We start from the raw sequence: 12,820 nt of genomic DNA, 5'->3' as shown, positions 1-12,820 counted from the left end.
GTGACGGAGGTGACGCGGCCAGGTCTCCAAACGCCGCGGCCGGCCCCCACCCCTCTTCCGGGTGGACTGTGTGGACCCGTCCTCTCGCCGCTCTGGCCCCGCGCCCCGCCCGCCTTCCCTAGCGCGGCTCCGCCCCGGCCGCCAGCGGGCGCAGAAGCGTCTGGAACCCGGACGCACCCGGGACACTACTCTGGCCCCGCGGAGCAGGCGGAGCAGGTATGCTATGGGTGGTCCCCTCAGTCCGAACCCGGAGCTGCCCCCAGGGCCTCCGGGAGCCCCGGGGAAAGGGTGGAGCCCCCGCCCGGGAAGACGCGAGCCGCAGAACTGCGGTCTCCGGTCCCGGGCCGCGTCGGTCTCCGTGGCAACGCGCGGCGCACCCAGCTCCTGGCCCCCGCGGGAGTTCTGCTGCCTTCCCGCCGGCCGCCTCCCGGAGAGTGTTTCTAAGGGAGAAGGATTTTTTCCCCCGGAACTTAGGGGCTTCCACCCACCGGTGCCTTTTGGGTGGGAGCGTCGCGGTCCCTCAGTTCCTGCGCAGGTGCCCTCGAGTTCCGATTCCGCCAGCGCCTCCCTCAAAACCCGGCCCTTCAGTGTCCCCAAGCCTTCCCTGGCTGCGGAGCTGGCTTGCAGCCCTATCCCACCTAATCGTCCCCCCTTCCTGCACTGACACAAATTACTCAAAAACGTAACGGGGAAATGCAGTGGAGCAGTTTACCCAAAGCCCCAGAGGCTGGCGGCTGGCCGAGGGCCGCCCGGCCGCGTAGCTTCCAGAGAGGTGGCAAGTGGTCGGAGGCAAGTGCTGGGCCGCCAGAACCTGTCCAAGACAGTTCAGAAACAACCCCACTGGCAATTACTGGCCCGTTTTTTGCCCACGGGCTATTGAGGGTGTACTTGTGTTACAAGCACCGTGTTTCCAAAGAAATGGTAGAGAGGAAGGGACCACACCGCTTACTACCCCCGGAGAATTCACCTTCCCCTCTCGAGAAGCCAGGACCCTGGGCTGAGAGTGACGAACCCAAATCAAAGGAGCTTGGGCACCAAAGGGAATGTTAGACCTTTTAACTGGGGATTCTGATTGGGTAGGTCTTAGATGGGGCCCTTGTATACTCTGGCCTTACACACCCTCCTGCCATACCGAATCTGATCAGACGAACCTAAATGCCACAGTGACTCTCTTTATTATAAAGTCTATATTTCAATCTGTAAATTCTTGGTACTACTACACTGGAAGAAGTAGTGAAGTAGCAGGGAGTCACCTGATAAGGACAGCTGCAAACTTTTAGGTCTCAGCTGCCAGGAGCAGCGTGGCCATTGGGGAGTGATTTTCCAAAACGGTGAACAGTTCCTGGTAAAGTACCGAACAAGGTGCAATCAAGCCTTGATTTACATGTAGTTGCATTCCTCGAAAATTCAGTGTTAATTAAAACTGTGCAAAATATACTTTGTATTTAGATGTAAAATAGTTTGGTTGTAGCCACAGATAATTATAAACGGATTTTTCCAAGCACATGAATGTGTACGGAGACTTTTTAAGGTTGTAGGGGCGCTGGAAAATCCTTTACTGTGCGGGACCGTCCCTAGCATCGCAGAATCTTAGTATCTCAGACCCCAGTGGCTTCTAAAAGCCTTCGTGCCTGCCTCTCCATCTCTGCGAACAGAAAAAAACTTCCGTAAGTTTCCAAAATGTCCCCTAGGGGGCAGTAACGCCCCACTGAGAAAGGCTGGACTGTAGAACCACACAAACAGAAGGACAATTCCTGCTGCCTAGAGGTGCCCAGACCGGGATATTATATTTTTCTTTCTCAGAACAATTTTGAAAAACAGGTATTGTTATTTCCACTTCAGAAATTAGGAAAGAGAGGTTTTACGAATTAAGTTACTTGCCCGAGATGACAACACTAGGGTGTATCAAAGTTGAGCTGCAGCCCAAGTCTGACCGTGGAGCTGACTAAGCTCTGTCTCACTTTGGTTGTTACTTGTGGCCGCAAGGAAAGTTATTTGATTCAGTCTTGGCGAAATTAGAATGAAAGTTTTAGCAAAATGAGTTCTCTTACGTTGTAGTGGTCTGTTTTCTGACTTGTTCATATTTATGAAAAGTGTGCAATAAAATTTCATTGCTCTCATTTCAGGTAACTCCATGCATTGGAGACCATGGATAAATATGATGTGATTAAGGCCATTGGGGAAGGTGCCTTTGGGAAAGCATATCTGGCCAAAGGGAAATCAGATAGCAAGCACTGTGTTATAAAAGAGATCAATTTTGAAAAGGTAAAGTTAAAAAGTTAAAATTCCTGTTCATTTTCAGTGGTATATTCATCTGGCTTTTAGTCAAGGAAACACATCTTTTTTTTTACAAGTAGGAGTGAGTTGACTTTTGTTTGCTCAGTCTTCTAAGTCCATTGTCCAAACAGCAACCAATGATCTTATTTTCATTTTTATTTTTAAATTTTATTTTTATTTTTGGCCGGGCCATGCGGCATGCGGGATCTTAGTTCCCCGACCAGAAATGGAACCCATGCCCCCTGCTGGGGAAGCAGAGAGTCTCAACCACTGGACTGCCAGGGTAGTCCCCAGTGATCTTATTTTTAAAGAAGAAAAGAAAGAAAAAAAGGAAAAGAGAAAAAGATGTTATCGTCCTGGCTCCTATGGTACTCCTTACAGTGATAACATCGTTTTTGGCTGTATGCGGGCCTCTCACTGTTGTGGCCTCTCCCGTTGCGGAGCACAGGCTCTGGACGCGCAGGCTCAGTACCCATGGCTCACGGACCCAGCTGCTCCGCGGCATGTGGGATCTTCCCGGACCGGGGCACGAACCCGTGTCCCCTGCATCGGCAGGTGGACTCTCAACCACTGCGCCACCAGGGAAGCCCGATAACATCTTTTTTTTTATCCTATGGCACGTCTATGAGATGCCCCCTCCTCCGTTGCTCTAGTTCCTCTGTTTTGCCATGTGCTTCCTCTGACTGCCTCTCCAAATTCAGGTCACCTCCACAAGGAGACCTTCCCCAAGCATCCTAGCCAAGGTAGCTCCCTGACTTCAATCGCTCCTTATCACACCACCCTGGTTTATTTTCTTAGTAGCATTTATAATGATCTGGAATTACCCTGCTCACTTATTTCTTGTCTATCTCCTTCCCCATGCAGAACAGTGTCTGGCACATAATAGACGCTCGAAAATATGTATTGAATGCATTGAAGGAATGGAGGAAAACCATATGTTATTGTTAGTCTAATGGTTTTGGAGAATAATTAAATATATTTGATTTAAGACGAATCATTTTTGCCAAATTTCCCTTGGTTTGTGTTTATGTTACCCTCTCTAGTGGCTGTGTTCGTTTCAGATATACGGGGATAACATTGTCCATTATGGGCTAGAATACATGTTAAGGCAAGTCTCGTTGGTTGCCTTCTGGAGGATTTATAAGTGAGAGGAGCAGAAAAACTTCCACACAAAATGGGTACAAAAGGGATGAATCAAGTTGCATATATGCAAATGTACTTAGTGCCACTGAACTGTACACTTAAACATGGTTAAAATGGTATCAATTTTATGTTGTATATATTTTACCATAATTTTTAAAAATTGGGGAAAAATAGGGACTTCCCTGGCAGTTCAGTGGTTAGGAATGGGTGCTTTCACTGAAGGAGCCTGGGTTCAATCCCTAGTGGGGGAACTAAGATCCCGCAAGCCGTGCAGCATAGCCAAAAAAAAAAGAAAAAAAATTGGGGAAAAAATAAAAGGACTTCCCAAACTTACATTAAAACTCAGGTATAGATGATTAGCTTCAGGGCGCATGCTTTATTTACCAATACAGGTCCCTTTTCATGGATCTGCCGCATATGTCTGCTAATGTCCTCTTAGTCTAGTGGCCTGTGAGGGCTTCCTTCCACGACCTTATTCTCCTTACTCTCTTTTGTTCATCTGACTGCTCTTTCTCCGGCCTGTCTGTCTCCTCACCCTCCGTATGTCCCCGACCACCTATCCTTTGCCAACTCTCTTTCTGTGTACTGTTACCTGACAGTCACCTCCCTTCAATCTTTACCACTAAACAGATCACTCTTAAAACTCTGTCCAGCCTTGGTATCTTCCAGAGCCCTAGTTGTGCATTTCATTAGCCAGCTAGATAATCTTCAAGTAGTATCTGTGTGAGTAATCTACTGCTGTGTAACATATTACCCCAAACTTCGTGGCTTAAATAATAGACACTTATTATCTCACAGTTTCTGGGCATTAAGAATTCAGAGCGAGGGGTGTTGAGGACCATCTTGGAAGCTAGCTAACACAATTGGACCCAAAGTAGAAATTTCTCACTTTTCTAAGCAGATCCAGGTCACCCACTCTGTGCTGCTCTGTGTTAATGACACCAGTACTTTTATGATATCCAGGCTCAAAACCTTGGGGTCATCGGTGAATTTTTTCTCTCTCCCCATCCAATTACTTGCTAAATGCGGTTGACTCTTTCTCTCCCTTGAATTTGTTTCATTCCTTTTGTCAGTGGCCTGGGTTACTTGGATCACTTCAGTACCTTTCTCATGGCTCCAGCTCTCATGTAACAAAATCTTGGGAATTCTCCCCTCAGGCTCCCAAACCTTCACTGGGACAGAAGTCATAGAGGAAAAAGATGGCTAGATGCGTCGTCATCTTTGACTACACTAAAATATAAAACTTCTGAGTGACGGAAAACCATCATGAATAAATGGAAAGAAAACTGACAGAATGCCCAAAATACTTGCAAGTGTTGACTAAAAATGTGCTAGCTTTTTTTTGGCCACGCGGTGCAGCATGTGGGATCTCAGTTCCTCCAACAGGGATCCAACCCAGGCCCTTGGTAGTGAGAGCATGGAGTCCTAACCACTGGACTGCCAGGGAATTCCCTGTGCTAGCCTTTTATAAATCTTAAAAAGAAAAAAAATTATAACTGAAGAAGTCATCACATACAAATTTCAAACTCGTTAGAAAACTAAGAAAAGTAAAATAAATCTATTGATTTTATATCACTTTTTGCTGATACAATTGGAAAGGATTGAAAAGAATATAAAAGTGGAGGAAGCGGGCACTCTCTTGCTCTGCTGATAGGAAGGTAAATCACCCTGAGGGAAATTTATCAATACGTATCAAAGCCTTAGAAGGATCCATGCCCTGTTTGTATTATTGACGAGGAGTAAGGTCCGAAATACGTTGTAAAGATGAAAAAAAATCAGGCCACAAAAAGTTATGTATATATATGTATGTACTGTTAATGTCACACACACACACACACACGCACACACAACATTAACAGTGGTTATTGCTGATTGGTGGGATTTCACCTCTATCATTTCTTTCTGTGTGGTCAGAATTTTTAATATGAAGCATATATTATGTTTTTAAAATTAAGAATTGTATTATTTGTATAAGCAGAAAAAGCTATCTTCATCTTGAAAAAGAAAAGAAAAAAAATGTATGCATCCTAGGATCTGGTAGTTCTCCTGGGATTGTATTCCAAGGAAATACCCAGAAATGTGCAGACAGTCAGCAAACAACCTAAATGTCCAACAGTTGGGGATTGGTTAAGTAATTTGTGAAAGACTAAGCTGTTCATCAAAATCATGTTGTAGTCAAAGTACTGACATGAGAAGTACCATAACTTTTGCTAATTAAGAAAATAGTACGTGTAGAATGATGCAATCTTTGTAAAAATATATGCATTATCTGTCTATGTAAGTATGTATATTCCCACACGTATCTGCCCATACATATAGGAAAGACCTACTTACTACATTATTATCGAGGTGGAATGTGGGATTATGAGTAATTTTTGCCTTGTACTTTTATATCGTTTCACTCTTCAGATTAGTTTTGACACCCCTCTCTGATTTGTTCCCAAATTCCATTTTCGACCTCCCCTCACGTACTCTTCCTTTTTGCCACATGCAGATCCTTTGCACCGCAGCCTCTGTGCTCACCCGAGGGGCTCTTTCTTCCCAGAAGGTCTTTGCCTGCCCATCCAAGCATCAAGATCCCACTTGTTCAGGGCCGAGCCTCAGTACACCTTGTAGAACCTTCCAGATCTAAGTAACCTCTCTTTCTCTGTAAACTCCATAGCTTTTTTTTTTTTTTTGCGGTATGCGGACCTCTCACTATTGTGGCCTCTCCCGTTGTGGAGCACAGGCTCCGGATGCACAGGCTCCGGACGCGCAGGCTCAGCGGCCATGGCTCACGGGCCCAGCCGCTCCGCGGCATGCGGGATCTTCCCAGACAGGGGCACGAACCCGTGTCCCCTGCATCGGCAGGCGGACTCTCAACCACTGTGCCACCAGGGAAGCCCTCCATAGCTTTTTATCCATACTGCTGTTATGGTACTGATTGCTGTCTACTTTGCTGTGCTTTAGCTGTTTATTTTGTGCCTTCTCTTCCTTGTTAAACTGTATATTCTGTGCAGGCAGAATCCAGGTCTTTTGCATCTTGGTATTCCACACAGCAGCTAAGAATTCTTTGCACCAGTAGCGGGTCAATAAATTCTTATTGGATCAATAATTCAATGCATAGATATTTTCAGGCCTTCTAGCTCTGTTGTTAAGCTGGTACATATTTAGGAATTATAAAACCATTTAAATTCTAAGTAAAGAAAAAATTATGTGGGAGGTGAATCCTCTATAAAAATATATATTAATACATTTCATAGAGTCTCTCCCATTCTTTAGTATAGATAATAAAAAGCTGACTGTATATTTCTCATAGAGCAGTGAATTTTTTCATCTTTTACGTCATGAACCACCCTAGTCCCCATGCCATAAATAAGTAGAATTTCTATTGGGCCTCGTTATTGTTGCTTTCCCGTATCTCTCTGTGTTATCAGATTTGCCTAACAACATTTGTGTCACAGTATTAACATTTATTACTTATTTTTTTCTTTCTACTCTAATGTACTTTTTCATTACTTCTTATCTAGAGAAATTTACATTTCTTCTCAGCTCTCCAGCACCTCTCCACAAAGCAAACTCTAGACCCCAGAACTTAAATCGCTTATTTTCTTACAGGTACCAAAAAGCTCTATATTTTCTATCATCATCCTGCAATTATCAAGCATATTCTTTTATTTCTTGCCTTCAAAAATGCATTGTATCTTTTCTTGATTATAAAAATTAAAATGTTCATTGAAGAAAGTTTGAAAAAAACTGTAGGGAAAACTAAGGCTATTTAAAGGAAAATGAAAATCACTTTTAACCTCTCTCTTCATCACTATTAATGGTGAAGTTCTCTCCAGGCTATTTTTAATGCATAAATGTACCTTGTAAGTTATTAGAATATATTAGATGATTGATGTCATGGTGGATGTACTCTTTTATAGCAGCTTTTTACCCTTAGTATATTGTGAATATTTTCTTATGTCATTCAATGTTTTCATATAATAAAATGTTCTCATATAATATCATTCAATGTTTACAATAATAGTGGGTGCCTAGCAGACCTCACGTTATCCCAGTTGTTTTACATAATTAATCAGTTTAATCTTCCCAACAACTCTAAAGGTAGATCTCATCACCCTCACTGTTTAGGTGAAAGGGCTGAGGCTCAATGAGGTTAAGTAATTTGCTCGACAAGGCACAGTGACCAGCAAATCCTTCTACCTCTTCCTCTGCTCTTCCTGCCAGTGCTTCCGTGGATTTTTGATGATCGCATAGTGTGACATTAGGTTAAAAATACCATAATTTATCTAACTCTTTTTCCATTTTCAGAGAGGTATGTTGCTTGATTTTTTTGCTATGATTAAATAACGTTTAATATGTAGAAGAGTCATTTTTCTTAAACAAACTGTGTATATGTGTTTACCTATATGTGCATTAAATAAAAAGGTCTAACAATTAGCAATCACTCCTAAGGAATAGGAATTCATGGGATGGGTGGGGAGGAAAAGGGGAAGTTTTACTTTCATCTTATTTACTTCTATCTGGCTTAAAATATTTTTTCAAATCACTAGTGTATATTCTTAATTAAAAACTAATAGTAAAACACTGAAATGAAGGCTTTTGTATGAGAGCCCTTGGGCACATTTCTGATTATTTTCTTTGGATAAACTTCTAGAAGGATTAATAAGTTAAAAATAGGAGCATTTTAAAGTCTCTTATTAGATACTGTAAACTTGTTTTCCTAGAAAGATTTTACCAATTTATATACTTACACCAGAAGTATGTGAGTGCCGTTTTGCTTTCTGGTTAACTGTGGGTATTAACATTCTTTTTGTCTTCGCCAAGTTCACAGATGAAACATATTAAATTTTGTTTTAGTCTTCTTTTATTACTGAGTGAGGTTGAATATTTTTTACTGTTTCTGAGACATTTTTAATTTCTTTTATTTTTTTGAGAGTTGCCTAGGCATGTATTTTCCCATATTTCTATTGGCATATTTGCCTTTTTTTCTTGCTTGCCAGAATCCTTATATGTTATAAATACAAAAAATCTTGGTCATATATATTGCCAGTATTTTTACCTAACTATAAAAATACACTTATCTCCCTATGTTTGCCTTTCAATTTCGTTTATCATAGTCTTTTGAAAAAAACAGTAGTTATAAATTAAAGTAGTTAAGTAGCTAAGTCTATCCTGGTAGCGCATTTCAGTTATTTTTATTTTGAAACTCATATGTACCAATTATGCAATTTAAAGTGGGGGGAAAGATACTGAAGCTTAGAAGATTTAAATAATTTACTGAAAGATACATAGCTAGGAGGCAGTAAAGCTGGGATGGAGAATAGTAATTTTCTTTTAATTTTCAAATTTAAATGAGGATGAAAAATTTGGGAACTCACACATTACCTGTGGGCCAAATGTTGAAGGTCATTACAGAGGGAACTGTGGAGAGGACCAGTGACCCATGGAGGCCAGAAGGGTGGGGCAGCCGGGCCAGAAGTCAGTGTAGAAATGACAAAGCGTCAAGAATGAGGAAGAAAAGGTAGAAATGAGGTGTGGCCATTGCCAATGGCACCAAAACATTTTGAACAATATTGTCCATAGATGATAAATAGAATAATAAGGAAATACATCAGGGAGTGAGGGGAGGAGAGAAATAGGTAAGGCAGATTAAGGGGTACAAGCCTCCAGTTGCAAAATAAATGAGTTATGGGTATGAAATGCACAGCGTGGGGAATATAGTCAATACTTAATATCTTTGTGTGGTGACAGATGGTAACTAGACTTATCTTGGTGATCACTTTGAAATGCACATAAATTTTAAATCACTGTGTTGTGTGATGGAAAATGACATAGTGTTGTAGTTTTTGAATTTTACTTCAAAAACAAACTCAGAAAAAAAGATCAGAATTGTGGTTACCATGGGCAGGTAGTATGGGAAGGGAGAATTGGTTGAAGGTGGTCAAAAAGTACAGACTTCCCGTTACAAGATAAATAAATACTAGGGATGTAACGTACAACATGATAAATAGAATTAACACTGCTGATGTTATACATGAAGGTTGTTGAGTAAATCTTAAGAGTTCTCATCACAAGGAAAAAATGTTTTTTTCTATTTCTTTAACTTTGTATCTATATGAGATGACGGATGTTCACTAAACTTACCGTGCTGATCATTTCATGGTGTGAGTCAAATTATATGCTGTACACGTTAAACGTATACACTGCTGTATGTCAGTTATATCTCAATAAAACTGGAAGGAAAAGCAAATTAGGTTTTTAAAAAGAAAAGAAAATACATCAAATCTAAAATGAAGTCACAAGAGACATTTTATTTGAAAACGAAAAACGTAGTAATCTTAACATAGAACTTTACCAGTCTGATTTATGTGATATATGACATTTTACTTTTTTTAGATTTCATTTGTTTCTTCTCAGCAGTGATTGCTGCTGGAACATTGCATTTTTTTTTTTTTTACAAATTCCTTTGTTGCTGAAAGATAAATATTTAAATAACTTTCCTCCAGATGACTAAATAGTTGACACAGTACGCCAATCCAGTGGAAATTTTAATACAGCAGAACTTCACCAGAAATACTTATTTTCTTGTTTCTGATTGTCACTGACAAACCATTGACTACATATAGGACACTCTAATTCTAGAAATGTCATTTCCTGCCGTTGAGAGATCTGTTGCAGAAGTGCCATTAAAAGCCAGTGAAATCCTGGAGAATTTTCGATGACAGTGAGTAAAAAGCATTCCTTGAAAGCGAATTATCTTTACAGACAACTCTGTCTCTTAATATAATTTAGATGCCCATCCAAGAAAAAGAAGCTTCAAAGAAAGAAGTCATTCTTCTGGCGAAGATGAAACATCCCAACATTGTAACCTTCTTCAGTTCATTTCAAGGTTTGACTTTCTCATTTTCTTAAAGTATTTTAATAAAGTGTGGGCATGTAGACGTCTGTATAGGGTAGTTCCTGAGAAGTGTGTATAAATTAATTTTTGTAAGTGGACTCATTTTCCCATTTACTTAAGTTGTAATTTGAGACATCATCTTTATTTCTTCTCTGGTGAGTTTTTGTAGGCAGCTTTCCTAAATTTTCTCAAGTTTGCCCACCTGCCTTTAATTCTCACTCCCTCAGATAGTTAATGATGGGTGTGTTAGCTTTGCTGCAGTAAGAAATTTCAGTGACCTACAAGAATACCATCTGTGTCTCACTCACATTACTTGTTGGCTACGGTTGGGCGGGGTCTTTACTTTTTAAATTTATTATTATTATTATTTTTGGCCATGCCTCATGGCTTGTGGGATCCCGGCAGTGAAAGTGCCGGGTCCTAACCACTGCACTGCCAGGGAACACCCAGGAGGAGTCTTTAAGTCTGGGGTCCAGCCTGAAGGAGCAGCGCACATATGGAGCTGTTTTCCTGAGCTAGAGGAAAGAGCAGGACACAGAGCCCACCACACGCTCACTCTCAGATCCCTGCTAGGATGTGGCATGTTTCTTACTTTCCTTATGTGCTCACGTTCTGGGTGCAAAGCAGCCGCAACCAACCCCGGAACGGGGTGATGGTGGGGGAGGGTACACTCTGCCTCTATGAGTCCTTGTATGTCCCGGGGCAACGGGGAGGGCTGTACAATTCTCCTACAGAGAGGCAGCCAAGCAAACGGCCAGAATAGAGGGGAAAAACTTTAAGGCCTCAATTCCCTTCTCTGTGCGCCTGAATACAGCATTTCTTCTGCCTCTATCACTTGACTCCAAAGGTTAAAAAAAAAAAAGCCCACTAAAAACACCATAGAAGGAGCGTTGGTCATTCATTCAGTTAAATATTGATCGAGTGCTTACGCTGATGCATTTTTCTAGGCGCCAGGAATACAGCAGTGAACAAACACAACAGGCACAAATTCCTGTCCTCATGGCTCTTACATTGTAGTGGGAAGAGACAGACAATAAACACATATATAGCATGTCACGTGTTTAAAAGGCTGTGACAGGGCTGTCTGTGTCCCCAGTTCACCATGGGGCATCCCCATCCCAGCACCCAGCACTGGGGGTGCTTGAATTCACAGGTCAGAATTAGTTCATGGAGCAGGAATGTTGCCTAGATATCTTCAAGCACCATCGGGGTGTAAAAATCAGTAAATAAATTTTTAAAGCTATTTTTTGAGCTTTTACACTGTGCAGGGCACTGTGTTTCTTGCAAATTAAAACCACTGCATTCAAAATAGCTCTCTGTGTTTCTTGCAAATTAAAACTGGGTACATTCCTTAAAAGAGTTCTTGGGACACCTCCAAGGTCTTTCTGGGATCTGAGAGTACATGTGAGCCGGGAATTGAGTTGTACCGAGCAACTTTTAAGGGGCAGCCGCTGAATAAGGTGCCTTGCATTCCTGTTCATTGATTCCTAACAGCGACGCCATTAGACAGTCTTCCTTTTCCTCATTCTGTGGGTTATGATTGTGACTCCCTATGACTCGTAAGTCCTGCTCATCGTCAGGCCTTCTCTGAGATCCCAATTCAAGTTACAGCCCCCTGTACTGATCTCGCCAGCACTTTTGTACTGTGTGTGTATGTTCATATATGCCATTAGGAACTGTCTAATATTTGTCTCCCTTTAAGACAGTAAACATAACAAATTCTTTTGCTCACCACTTGCTCCTCAGCATGTAGTACATAGTAGGTGCTCATACACGTTTGCTGAATGAGTGCCTAGACTGGGCCAATTAGGAGAGTGGAGTATGTCTTTTTTTTTTAATTGATTAATTAATTTTTTGGGCCACACCCCACTGCATGCAGCAGCGGTCCCCAACCTTTTTGGCACCAGGGACCAGTTTCATGGAAGACAATTTTTCCACGGACCGGGGGTGGGGTGGGTGGATGGTTTTGGGATGATTCAAGTGCATTCCATTTATTGTGCACTTTATCTCTATTATTATTACATTATAATATGTAATGAAATAGTTAAACAACTCACCATAATGCTGACAGGAGGCGGAGCTCAGGCAGTACTGTGAGCGATGGGGAGTGGCTGTAAATCCGGATGAAGCTTCGCTCACTCTTCCTCCACTCACCTTCTGCCGTGTGACCCGGTTCCTAACAGGCCACAGACCGCTAGTGGTCCATGGCGCCGGGGTTGGGGACCCCTGGCATGCAGAATCTTAGTTCCCCAACCAGGGGTCGAACCCGTGCCCCCTGCAGTGGAAGCACAGAGTCTTAACCACTGGACCGACAGGGAAGTCCCTGGAGTATGTCTTTACACCGTGCAAAATGGATATTTGAGGATGGTTTACGCTGGATACCATTATAAAATTAGAGGTCATTTTTTACAGCAGAAATAACCTTCACTGACTTCGTTTACGTTGTAAGCTTAAACTTTCTTACGACAGCCTTTTCCTTTGCTTAACTAGGGCACGTCTGTGTTTAGGAAAACT

General features: G+C 41.9%; 1 protein-coding gene across 14 annotated transcripts in view; it reads left to right on the top strand.

The window, feature by feature from the left end:
* The first annotated feature begins 5 nt into the window (after nt 1–5).
* The window catches only part of LOC114887950 (serine/threonine-protein kinase Nek5-like), a 62,864-nt gene continuing 50,049 nt past the window's right edge, over nt 6–12,820 (top strand). For 7 of the 14 annotated variants that reach the window (XR_003791661.1, XR_003791659.1, XR_003791660.1 and 4 more), the window contains exons 1-3: nt 25–216; nt 2,127–2,265; nt 10,201–10,297. Coding sequence is in view for 11 of the 14 variants with exons in the window: in XM_029209746.1 (XP_029065579.1) it covers nt 2,149–2,265; nt 10,201–10,297 (214 nt within the window). In the remaining 3 variants the exon portion in view is untranslated. Of the gene's footprint in view, nt 217–2,126; nt 2,266–10,200; nt 10,298–12,820 lie in introns of all 14 variants that reach the window. The other 7 variants (XM_029209745.1, XM_029209741.1, XM_029209740.1 and 4 more) reach the window with 2 other exon arrangements.

This window comes from Monodon monoceros, unplaced genomic scaffold, assembly GCF_005190385.1.
Source record: "Monodon monoceros isolate NGI ecotype Baffin Bay Population unplaced genomic scaffold, NGI_Narwhal_1 Super_Scaffold_8, whole genome shotgun sequence".
NCBI lineage: Eukaryota > Metazoa > Chordata > Mammalia > Artiodactyla > Monodontidae > Monodon > Monodon monoceros.
This window is presented reverse-complemented; position numbering and strand designations above follow the sequence as displayed.